This window comes from Trichosporon asahii (assembly GCF_000293215.1).
Source record: "Trichosporon asahii var. asahii CBS 2479 unplaced genomic scaffold scaffold00003, whole genome shotgun sequence".
Lineage (NCBI taxonomy): Eukaryota > Fungi > Basidiomycota > Tremellomycetes > Trichosporonales > Trichosporonaceae > Trichosporon > Trichosporon asahii.
Window position 1 is genome coordinate 598,500 of NW_014040921.1, and position 12,478 is coordinate 610,977.

Consider the following 12,478-nt stretch of genomic DNA (forward strand, 5'->3'; position numbering starts at 1 on the left):
CGTGATCGGATGTTAAAAGTGAGGCGACGAGGCCGAAATCGTGCGGCCGGTGCACACTTCTCGAGCGCTCAAGGGGCTGTCCGACACCGCACTTTCTCTTCAGATTCTATCACCATCTATACCCATTGCGAACCACCTTCTGGCTGTGCCGGACAGCGTGCAGTGGTGGGGGGCACTTCCGGCTCCAACCTCATGGCTCCCCTCTGACTGCAAACCGGTTCTCCTCTCCGGGCCCCTGCCCAGCAACTGCATGTGCTGCAGACCATAGTGCAAACTGCGGCCCTCGACTGATGCTTGCAGGATGGACCAAAGATCTGGGTGACTGAGGACTCAAGACAGCGGAACGTTCCATCGACCAAAGCTACTGGCCTGGTTGTGGAAATGTCAGTCATTGGGTCAGTGTGCAAGCCATCGTTGGTTGACCCTTCGTGTCACCGGCGCTCTGGTCACTGCATGCTTCGATTGCTTAAGCTGCAACGGCAAGAGAGACACTGATCGACGGAGTCAGATTGGCGCGACTTGTTTTCAGGAGGAGTGCAAAGGATGGCCGACGCGAACAGATCGAGAGTGGGTTCGATGGCATCAGCGGAAGAGACGACGTGGACAGTAACGGAGGTGGTGTAGATGAGAGAATGGATAGCGAGCAAATGCAAAGCATGCGGCGAAGTCAAGATTGATGACCTTGCGGAGGACGCTCGTTGGCTGAAAGCGGGTGAACTCGGAGAAAGTGCCACAATGCGTGGGTGGACGGCATTATGGTGGGAGGCTCAGTCGGAGCCTCTCGGCTGAGTTTGCCTCGACCCGCCAATGGGTGCGGTGGGATTCGACGCTGAGCTGGGCCAGAGTTGAGTTGCTCCGTTCAGCGCTCAGTTGGTTGTCTTTGCTCTTGCTCACCACTCCCGCCCCCCCTCACCACCACTCCCCATGTCTTTCCTTCGCGCCCGCGCCGCCCCCGCCCTCCGCCGGTCGTACGCCACCGCCGCTGGCCCCGTTGAGGCTGCCGGCGTCAAGGTCCTCGGCATCGAGAACGGCCTCCGCCCCGCGACTTCGTCCGTTACCATCGTCGTCAAGGGTGGCTCGCGCTACGAGCCCGCCGTCGGTACCGCTCACGTCCTCAAGAACTTCGCTTTCAAGGTGCGTTACCTGCTTCAAGACCCCGAGATCCCTACGTCTGCATGAGAAGGAACAGCCCGAACGCGATACCGAAATCACAACCGCGCAAAGTCGGGATGGCGTCGGAGCTTTCTCGTTTCGGATGCGGACTGCGTTTTAGCCGACACACAACGGCAAGCTCGATCACTCGGTTGTCGGAAACTGTCAGAAGGAGGAATGGAAGAGCTGTTGTTGAGGAGTGATGGAATCGAGCATGCGTTCGTCTGTTGTTGGAGATGCGTGGAACGATTGAGTCTGGCTGTTTCCTTCGGATGTTCGGGTTTCGCGCGTCATAATTTGGATCTGTATGGAGGACGGGACGCTGACTCTCCCAGACGACTGCTGAGGGTTCCGCTCTTAAGAACGTCCGCAAGACTGAGCTCTACGGTGGTGTCCTCTCGTCCGGTCTTGGCCGTGAGCACCTCTACCTGAACGCCGAGTTCCTGAAGGGCAACGAGTGAGTTGTCGACCTTCAACAGCAACTAACTATCAGGAACGTCTTCGTCCCCCTCCTCGCCTCCGTTCTCTCCTCGACTCAGTTCCTCCCCTGGGAGTACTCTGAGCTCGTCCTCCCCAACGTCCAGGGTGAGGCCCAGGCCGCTGCCGCCTGCCCCATCGCCGCCGGTATCGACGCTGCCCACGCCGTTGCCTTCCGTCGCGGCCTCGGAAACTCCATCTACGCCTCCCCCAACTCCCCCGTCACCCTTGACAACGTCAAGCAGTTCGCCCAGGCTGCGTTCGCCAAGAACAACATCGCTGTCATCGGCCAGGGAATCTCCACTGAGGCCCTCGCCTCGGCTGTCCAGCAGTCCTTCGGCTCCGGTTCCGCTGCCGGCGGCAACCTCTCGACCTCCCCCTCGCAGTACTTCGGTGGTGAGGAGCGTCTCCCCCTCGACACCCACTCGAACCCCTCAGCCAAGCCCACTCTCGTCATCGCCTACGGACAGCAGGGTGCCGAGACCCCCGAGCTTGCCGTTCTCCCCCACCTCCTCGGCGGTGAGTCCGCCCTGAAGTGGGTCCCCGGCACCTCGCCCCTCTCCAAGGCCGCCGCCAAGGTCCCCGGTGCTCAGGTCCGCTCCTTCACCACCGGCTACTCGGACGCTGCCCTCTTCAACATCGTCATCCAGGCCCCCACCAACGAGGGTGTCCGCTCCGTTGCCCAGGAGGTTGCCCAGGCTATCAAGGCCACCTCCAACATCTCCGAGGAGGAGTTCTCGCGTGCCATCGCCAAGGCTCGCTTCGCCGAGGCTACCAAGCTCGACACCGCCGAGTCCCTGATCGTCTCGACCGCCAACGCCGTCCTCGCCGGCCAGGCCCCCAAGCCCCACGCCCTCGAGTCCCTCTCCGCCTCCGCCGTCTCGAAGGCTGCCGGCGAGCTCTTCAAGGCTAAGCCGACAGTTGTCGCCATCGGCAACACCCACGTCCTCCCTTACGCGTAAGTACAAGCTAATCGCTCTGGTGGAGAGTGCAAAGCTGACATTTCCCAGTGACGAGCTCGGTCTGTAAGATGACGGAGTAAAAAAAGACATCGACGCGCGGTAGATAGAGGACTCCAAAATAGCTAAACCACACCCACACTATCCAGATGCATCACGGTCTGGAATGGATCACTAAAACTGAGGCAGAGGGGCGGTTGGAGGATATGTGTTGAGGATGGCTGCAGGTTCAGAAACGATCTTCAGCGAAGTTTGGTATACATGAACTGCACTCCTCTGTGCCCTCATAACCTCTCCTTCATGGAGCTGCATCGGCTAGGAGTAGAGTAATGCGGTGGGGTTTTGAACAATGTAGGGCCATCGAAGCCGAGCGGGTGTTAGAAAGCGACGTCAGATGAAGGCAGTAGCGCAAGCCGAAGTTGCCTATGCAGGGGAGGAGATCGACCCAGGTTCTCATTTGGGTTGGGCGAATCGTTCTCCTCACAGCCGTTTGTCCGTTCAGAAGTTGCACAACTCTGTTGCCCGTGAATCCTAGGGCGCAGGAAGATGCTTGAGAGTGACGAAAGCCACACTGGAGACAAGAGTGCCGATAGTCACGTGGTGCTCTTGCCGATCACTACGGCCACCGTGAGAAAGCAAAGGCACGCGTCGCGTAACTGGGTTGACTGGATTCATGTCCGCCTCCAGAGAGCCGCGGATTGTCAACAAATCTGACTTTCTTGGCCAGTGTGCCTTCCCTTCCTCCACACAGCACACACTCGACCCTACGTCACACACACAGAAGCTTTCTCCATTCCCTTATCACTCGTCACACAAAGCCATGCGATGACCGACCTCCGCGAGCTCGGCGTCGCTGACACAGAGGATCTCGGCGATCACGGCGGTGTAGGCGTGACGGAAACCAGCAGCACAGCTCCAGTGGACCTCGGGCTGGCAGCCTCGGGACCGTCACCGCTGAGCTTCAGCCCGCCGCCACTTCCGCTCGATGAGGAAGACGAGCTACCACCGGGAGCACCTTCCTCGGACCCATGGACCGCCGATGATCTCGCCGCCATCGCCGCCGCCGAAGCGGCAGAACGTCAGCGCCTCAGCTTTGAGCGCAGTCTCGCTGGTCCAAGTGTCGGCAAAGCTGGTAAGTTGCGCCGGGATGAGGGCTGAACTGACACGCAGGCCTCCAAAGGAATCAGACGGGTACGCTGATCATGTCTCCTGTAAGCTTACACTAGAAATCAACCGTATCATCGCCGAGGCGAGCAAGGGGTCAAAGTGAGTGGCTGATCAGCTCTTTATGTCGGCTAGCAAGAGCTGACTGCAGATTCTACGAGAACCAGGTTCGCAAGGACAAGGAGCTCACTGAGAAGATTGCGTGGTTCTGTGCGAAGCGAGACGAGCTCCTGCGCGAGACGCCGAGGGAGAAGATTCTCGCTGATGCCGATCGGATCGTGCGTAGCTTTGGCGTCCTTCGCGATGAGAGCTAATAAACAGTTGATGGAAGTCGAAGCCGACCGCGACCTGAGCCAGACGATTGTGCACGTCGATGTTGACGCTTTCTACGCCGCTGTCGAGTGCAAGCGCGACCCGTCGCTGAAGGGGAAGGCTTTCGGTGTCGGGCAGGGCGTCCTGACTACTGCTAGTGTGAGCTCACCGAATTCGATTATTTAGCTGACAGCAGTACGAGGCGAGGAAGTTCGGTTGTCGTAGCGGCATGGCGGGCTTCATTGCAAAGAAGCTATGCCCTCACATCATTCTGTGAGCTTCGGAGGCTATGCCGATTAGCTGACGGGCAGCACACCACTGCATTTTGATCTTTACACCGAGGCGTCGAGGAAAATCCGTGAAGTGCTACTGAAGGTGAGTTACGCAATACTGCACCGAGCTGACATTCAGTACGACGCGAACCTCATGATGGCCGGTCTCGATGAGGGGTATCTGAAGTGAGCTACGTTGGAGTTTCTCAAGCTAACTTTGCAGCATCACGGGCTACATCCAGCAGCACGATGTGACGGCGCTCGAGGCGGTAGAAAAGTTGCGCGCCGAAGTTGAGGCGGCGACGGGCCTCACCATCTCAGCTGGCATTGCCCCGAATCGCATGCTTGCCAAGGTGTGTTCAGAGTCGTACATGATCTAACGCCCAGATCTGCTCCGACAAAAACAAGCCGAACGGCGTCTTCGAGCTCGAGTTCAACCGCGCCACCATTGTCAAGTTTATGCACGATCTACCAGTTAGGTACGTGTGGAGCTGTTCCATCGACGAACTTCAGCTGACAAGACAGAAAGATTCCGGGCTTCGGCCGTGTCACTGAGCGGTGTCTGGAGGGCTTCGGTGTCGAGGTGAGCTACGCCGTGAGCTTCTAGCTGACGTCAGACGTGCGGCGACATCTACCGCCACCGCGTCGAGCTGCTGGTCATGAATCACTGGCTTGGGTTCCGCGGCCTCTGGTGGGCTTGACTCTTGATATACATCCAGGTTTAGCTGACGGGTAGCAAAGCGCACCTCGGCATCGCGGATAACTCGGTGCAACCGTACAAGCGGGAGGAGCGGAAAAGCGTCGGCGTCGAGCGCACGTTCCGGGACAAGTGGGAGGATGAGGACATTCTCGCTGAGCTCGCAAACATTGCGGAGGAACTCGAGGACGACCTCAAGCGATTACAGTACTCTGGCAAGACGGTCACGGTCAAGTACAAGCTGCACACGTACGAATGTGGGTGCTTTCGGCTTCTGACCCTAAGCTGACGGTTTAACAGCCAAGTCGCGCGCCCAGTCTGTCAAAAAGTACATCAACACGAAGGACGATATCCTTCCAGTGAGCTGTATGCGTTTTCCGCGAGCTAACGTCAGATCGCCCATGACCTGATGAAAAAGGAACTCCCAGTCCGCATCCGCCTGCTCGGTATTCGCCTGTCGAACTTGAAAGACTTAACCGTGCCAGAAACGGGCATCAAGGAGGTCAGTTAAGCCCGCCTTTGCCTCAACTAACCCGCAGTTCTTTGCCAAATCTGCCTCATCTAGTCCGAAGAAGACCAAGCCAGCCACAAAGTCACCGGAGCTAGACCTGAGTCAGATCGACGAGGCGGTCGAAGCCTCCTCCTCGGCTCCCGAGACATCAGCGCCAGGCGTCCCAGGAGAAGCTCTCGACACGGACCCGAGTCCGTCCAACCCCGGCCCGCTGTGTCCGATCTGCCAGCGCGCCCTGGGTCCAGAAACGACCAACGCGCAGCTGAACGAGCACATCGACCTGTGTCTGAATCGCGGCGTTGAGGGCATTGAGACCTCGCCTGTGAAGCGGAAGGAGCCGACGTCGACGCAGGGAACGCAAGGGACGCAGGCAACGCAGGGCAGGCGGAAGAAGAAGCGCAAGGAGGGACCTACGGTCCTCGACTGGCTGAAGCGCGGTTAGGTCATGTAGCATAGATTCGATGCAATGTTGTATACTGTTCACAGTGAGGTCTTGCCACGACGGCGACATGCACTTTCAGCTCAGGTCTGTCCTCTGGGGTGCTGGGGAGCCGCGCTCCTCCTCAAACCCGCCATCTCGACGGTGTTGGGAGTCTGCATGCGCGAGAAGGGGGGAACTTAGCAATACAGTGCTACCATATGATACATGTCCTATCGATACACAACGTGGCTGAAATGCCTAATATGACGGATACCGGACTCGATGAATCCCCGCCTTGATACAAATCACAGCGTCGCCGTGCTCGCCTGCGCGATATCGCTCCCCGCCTCCGACTCAAGCGCAAGCACGCTCTGCAGCGACTCCTTCAGGTCCTCCTGCAATCTGAGCAGGTACTCGAGCACGGCGGGGTCGTCCTCCGCCGACGCCTGCAGGACGTGTTTCAGTTTCCCGCGGAGCTGCTGTCAGCTACCTTGAGCAACGCGCTAGCTCACCTCAAGGATGACCTTACGACGGGTCGCCTGGGCGGCGGCGAGAGTCGAGTTGCGATCTGTTGTCAGCTTGTGAAGAACTAGATAGCTCACCGCGCTGCTCCAGATCATTCAGGCGCGTTGCGACTGTGCGTGCGGTCGTGAGCACGTCCCGAGGCAGAGCGGCCAGGGAGGCGAGCTCGAGACCATAGTGCCGGCGTTGGATCGCGCCTTCGACGACCTTGTACTGGAACGTGGAGGCGAAGACTTCGCTGTCGTCGTCTGGGGCGCGCTCGTGCGTCACTTGTAGGTGCAGGCTGTGGTCAGTTTGTCGCCAGTTTGTCGCAGTGAGCAACTTACGTCACGACGCCAGGGTAGACCGAGAGCGTCTGGGCGAGCTCGTGGAAGTGCGTCGCGAAGAAGACGAAGGACTGAGCGTTAGGACCAACGAGGACAAAACGCACCCTCGCTTTGATGAGCTGCTCGGCGATGGCTTGGCAGAGACCGACGCCTTCGATCGGTGCGGTACCGCGGCCGAGCTGGAGTCAGTTAGAGTCTGTTGCAGTAATTAACTTCATCGATCAGGATAAGCGAGCGGCCAGTCGCCATGCCGAGGATCATGGCCGAGGACGCCATCTCGAGCGCGAACGTCGATAGCGACTTGGCCATGTTGTCGTCGTTTGAGAGGCGAGTCAGCAGGTAGTCTGGGAGACGGATCGTGGCATGCTCCGCTGGTAGGCTGTGGTAAGCTTACCGACCGACTTGACCAGCTCACAAGCATCCGACCATCCCCTGCACCGTGAGCAGGCCGATCTGGCGCAGGTACGTGCTCTTGCCCGACATGCTGAGCTGAGTTAGCGTTAGACCGGGAGCAACTTACTTGGGCCCTTGGATAAGCTGGAAGTTTGCGGGGCCGTCGGCGGCGTAGACGTCGTTTGGAATGACGGCGCCATGAGGAAGGGTTGCTTCCAAAATCGGGTGGCGGCCATTGCGGATCGCGAGCGCACTGCCAATCTTGGGTCGAACTAAGGTCAGACTAACCAGCGCCACATCATACCATAGTCAGCGGCTGACGTCAGCTAGGTCGACGTTTCCTAACGCTCACTGGAGGAGATCTCGGCGAAACTAGCGAGCATATCAAGCAGGGCTAGCTCTTCCGAGGCGTGATAAAGGCAGTCTGTCATTAGCCATGGCTAGGCTGTGTGCGAACCTATGTGGCACACGATGTCCTGGACCACTTGAGCTACGGTCTCGTCGCTGAGGAGGAACACCTCCTGCTGTGTCTGCAGCATTCTCGAGTTCCGCTTAAGCTGTCTGTTAACTTGCCGCGGAGCCTCAGCAGACTGACCAGTTCGTGTGTGGTGAACTTGGCGGTGTGCTTGGAACGGTCGATGCTGAGAAGCCCACGAGGCAGCGGCTTGCCGTCCAGTTCGCTGCGAGGGCAGCTGAACCGATATCCCGTTTCGCCCCATTCAAGCGAAACACTGACGCCGAACTCTTCCTGAGTCTGCTCTACCACTGTGAATTAGCTAAAGGCTCTTCCCCTAGCTTACACTCCTGGATATCGTCCTTGTTCTCCTTGAGAGTCTCGCGAGCAAGATCGAGAAGCTGGTTGTAAGTGTTCTTCACGGCGAACAATCTGGCATTGCGCTTCCTCTGCTGCGTCGACCCGCGGCCGGTGTCCAAAGTGACATCGTCAGCGATTGATTCTGCAGTCAGATGGTGAGTGACCGAGACCTGTACCGTTGATGATCTCTACGATCAGTCCATTGTCAGCTTGCGACAGCTGAGGTCAGTGCCGCGCGGAGCCCCAAGTATGTACCTTATCGGCCAAGACTTGCAAGAGAGAAGACGAGATCTCGCTACTGCTCAGGACGTTTGCTAGTCCTGGCAGGACTGATACAACCTTGCGAAGCTGCAACAGCCAGCCGATACGAGACTCAGTCTGATTGGGATTGATCTCCTTGCGTTCATCTTGTGAGAACTTGAACGGTCAGTGAACGCGGTTTCTAGACCGTGAGAGACTTGCGTTTGCAATAATCCGATCGAAATCGATCTACGATCAGTGAACGTTCGGGATTCACACACATTCTCAATGCTCTTGAGATGCTTGCGAATTCCACGAAGCTTGTCAGGCGCCTCGATAAGTTCTGGCTGTCAACGCTGGGCGGGGCGACGTCCTCCTCGAAGGGCGACAAGTGCATGGGAACAAGAGCTGTACCTTCCACCGCGTCGAGGCGATTCTCCACCGTCACGCGATCTGGGTTGAGTAAGCACTTCTGTGCGGGGCAATGTAGAATATCCCCACAGTTGTTCGGTTGCAAGATTGAGGCACGGAGTAGACGCTTGCCCATGGGCGTGAAGCAAGAGTCGAGGGTGGCAAATCGGTTAGTAGCCCAGTCACATGTGGCGCCAAACCCACAGTAAAGTGTATTCTGGTCCTTCATGGTGAGGTTGTTCTGCACGAGCTCCAAGTTGCGGGCAGTCTCCGAGTTGATGAACATGTGACCTTGCAAGTCAGATCCGGACCTGGCTCCGCAGCCGCAGCAGACCCACCCTTCATCGACTCGTAGACAATCCTCAAAGACTTGTCGTTGAACACGACCTTGCGCTTGCTCCCGACGAAGTGGATGAGCGCAGACGCGGCACACAGGGCATAGTACCGGTCCGACGCGGTCATGACGGTCGATGATTTGCTATCATCCTCAATCGCCAACCGCTTGATAAGATCGAGCCCTTGGCGTCAGCACCACAGACGTCATAGTTAATGAAAACTCGACGCGCGTTCAGTCGCGTACCTGCTTCAGCATTCCAATGAACACGTGCGACGGCATCGCAGCGGAGGTCGTATTCGTCTTCGATTCGCTCGATGAGTGGGGGCCGTTCCTTCCGCGTAAACGCGGAGGCACTCTGAGTATTGGAGACCTGAGTGTCCGTTACGATTACCGAGGAAGGCGGGTGGAGCAGCAGGTAATGGAGAGTGTTGCTATACGCTGGTGGCGTCAGGCACTTGTCTCTGTCCGGAGATTGGAGTACGCACCAGGTGTTTCAGCGCTCTGGTTCTGTGTCAGCTGCATGATACCAGCAAGCGCTGACCCAGAGCGGCCACAAACTCACCTGGGTCAGCGTCAACTGATAGTCAGCCCTGCAGATCAGTGGAGGTAGTGCGCTCACCCTTCCAGTGTCCAAGTTGAGTGCTGCCAGGCCGACCTCTACACCAGTACCTGAACAAATATCAGATTCCCAGCTATTACGGCATTGACCTTGCCGGGTCCCCACTCACCCTTGCTCTGGAGAACTGCGACGGCATACGACCCCCCTTCGGCGGCGGTGGAGCCCGTTGTGCTGGGACGACTCAAGGATTGACGGTAGCCGGCTGGGGTGCCGTTGGAACGCCTTCCCTGGGATCCGACCGCCGCCGCAAACGAGGCGACAGAACTGGGGCGGCGGCTGTTCCTTGAGAGGATTGCTGAGCGGTTAGGGGAGGATGTTCTGGAAACGTTCATGTTGCATTTGAAGAGAGGTAAGAGACGGATATAGAACTGGTGACCAGATCGACTACACAGGGAAGACCGCGCCGCGATGGGTGCGGGGAAGGGAGGCGGCGAGGGGCTGAGCGAGGGAGCTCGTGAAATGGGCTTTGCGGAATGTATCTTCCTGATCCGGTGATCTGGTGGTGCAAGTTCCGATGCAACGGGCTCGCTTAGATAACGACAATTGGAGTTGGTGATGGTCAGGTGGAGCACAGGTTGCAGTGAGAAGAGCAGGGCATGGTCAACGAGGGTAGTCGGTTGGATATGGTGGCGAGGAACCCGATGAACCTTGCCTTAGGCTTTGATATGAAGTCAAGTACCTGGCTGATAATGCTAAGTGTATTGGTGAATTGAACGACATCGACGTTACCATCGTGCCTGCAGCTTTCAGCCTGCCGCTGACTGCCGCCGTTCGGGCGTGCTCCTGAAGGAGCCAGCGATCTCAGTCGTGTCCCTGCATGTCCTCTAACTGTCCGCTGTGCAGCGTGACGCGATGGCTGCTTCTCTGATTCAGATGTTCAGGCTCGCAAGCTCCCGGTCTGAGACGAGGGAGAAAGGGGGGCGCAAGGGATCGGATCAGCAATGGGGTTGAAGAAGTAGGGGGAAGGTCCTTCGACAGCTCGATGGCTCCTGGTGCCGCCGGGCCCGCTGGGGCTGTCAGGAGGAGGTGCGAAGGTGAAAGGCACACGGATTACAGATCAGAGCCCATCGACTGCGCGGCTCTGCAGTTCCGAATGAAGGATCAACGTGGGACACTCTCCAACCGGTCACGATAAGGCGGAGTTGTCGAATTCGGTCTCACTCAACCCAAGTTAAGAGATAGTCAAGCCGCGTTTCCCAACGTTCCCCCGCTTCCCCCTCCAACCGACGACAACTACTAGGTCGGATAGACCAACATCATCTCCGGATTTGTAAAGATGAGCGTTGTGCTGTCCCGTCAGGTACCCACGCCCGCCGCACCATTTTCAGCCGTTCGAGGAGGCAAGTTAGGGCAAGGGCACCAAGGACTAAGAGGTTGTAGGGCAATCAAGGAATGTAATCGTCTTGCCAAGCTAGCGTGCTGCCCGCTCCGCGATGCGTGTCCGACGACGTCCACGGGCAGGTGACCAAGGTGACTCAGTGGCCCCGGACCGCGAGGACCGCTCGGTACCTTGACCTCGCAGTCTGAACTGACCGCGGACCGTGAGTGGTTCTCGGACAGCGGACAGGTTGACCAGTGCAAGGGCGCAGAAAGGTGGACGACGGAGGGGCCCACGCGATATTGACGTCACTGGATCCAAGGATGTTCCTGAGCTGCCCTGATTATGCCGTCATAGGTGTGAAACGGACTGTGTGGAGACACTTTCAGGTAGACTGGCTTGGGGTACCTGAGCCTTAGATGAAAGGCCCTGAGATCACGCAAGCATCAGACCGCAGCAGTGGTCCCACACGTCCGGACAACCTTGTTGATGCTGACTACCCAAAGGGCAAGCTGGGCAAGGGTAAAAGGGTTGGTCAGAAGGGCGAGTGAATCGAGAAGGAGTCTAGACGCGGACGACCTGGGTCCGGGCTTTGATGAACGCGTTGGGTGCGCAGCGCCGAGTTGGCTAGTACGTCCAGTCTCATTACCTCTTCAGGTCTGCTCAGGTCACGAGGTGTCAGCCAGACCAGCCAGACCTCGGACAATGCGCTACGGCCGTACTATCCCTACAACGTCGGTCTGTTGAGCGACACCCAGGCGCACGGACAGCCGATGATACGGCGGCAGCGCTCCGTCTGCTCCTAGCCTCCTTGCTGGCCGCTGCCTCACCTCGTCTTCGTCCCTGCTTCCTGACCCTCGCGCTTCTTGCGGCCGTGGGCCGTGAGCTCCCCGCCTGCAGCCTGGCGTGAATCGCCGTGAATGGAGAACGGATGGAGAGCCAGTGACTTGCAGACATCCCGACCGCGCGCTCGCACCGGCCAGCGCGACCTGCATGGCCTGCGACCGCTCTTAGCTCCTGACACGGCCTGCCTGACAAGACCCATCCTGCATACCAGTGACTTACCTCTGCGGTCAGCGGCGCTGAGCACTTGACTACCGAGCTTTCCGGCCAGCCTCGCTACCGTCCGCAACCACTGCTCCACCCTCATCCATCTCCACATTCCCTCTTCCTTTATCTCGTTCGTTTTCTGTGTGTTCTATCTCCACAACATACCATCTCTACGCTCCTTGTCGGTCTCTTGCCCCGCTTCCACGAACGCCACCTACGCCTATCTGTGGATCCACGAGCATCGACTCCAGGTGTTTCCCTTACGATCTCGATCCCGGGAATTCAAATACGGTCCGAAGCCTCCAAGCCTCACCCGGTGACTGGTGCGGCCTTCGAGCGGACTTTGACTAGGCGCTGTTCCGGCATCTCCATGCCAGCAAACTGGGCCTGATCGTAGCAAAAACCCAGTCTCCATAGCTGTCCCATCGTCAACCCGGAGTCTCGTCCGATACCCGTTGTCTGCGATCTCCCCTTTCCTCACTG

The 12,478-nt window shown here is 58.2% G+C and overlaps 2 protein-coding genes across 2 annotated transcripts; both read left to right on the plus strand.

Annotated features, from left to right (window-relative positions):
* Positions 1–924: 924 nt before the first annotated feature.
* Positions 925–2,658, plus strand: A1Q1_02061 (peptidase M16; the record flags this gene model as incomplete). The annotated part of the gene is made up of 4 exons (XM_014328591.1): positions 925–1,134; positions 1,488–1,591; positions 1,646–2,587; positions 2,640–2,658. 4 exons carry the CDS (start codon positions 925–927, stop codon positions 2,656–2,658), a joined length of 1,275 nt encoding a protein of 424 aa, XP_014184066.1.
* Positions 2,659–3,413: 755 nt separating this feature from the next.
* On the plus strand, positions 3,414–5,986 carry A1Q1_02062 (uncharacterized protein; the record flags this gene model as incomplete). The annotated part of the gene is made up of 12 exons (XM_014328592.1): positions 3,414–3,720; positions 3,776–3,854; positions 3,904–4,030; positions 4,074–4,223; positions 4,365–4,513; positions 4,560–4,689; positions 4,745–4,815; positions 4,862–4,919; positions 5,062–5,290; positions 5,334–5,392; positions 5,452–5,535; positions 5,573–5,986. The coding sequence occupies 12 exons, from the start codon at positions 3,414–3,416 to the stop codon at positions 5,984–5,986; spliced, it is 1,857 nt and encodes a 618-aa protein (XP_014184067.1).
* Positions 5,987–12,478: the final 6,492 nt, after the last annotated feature.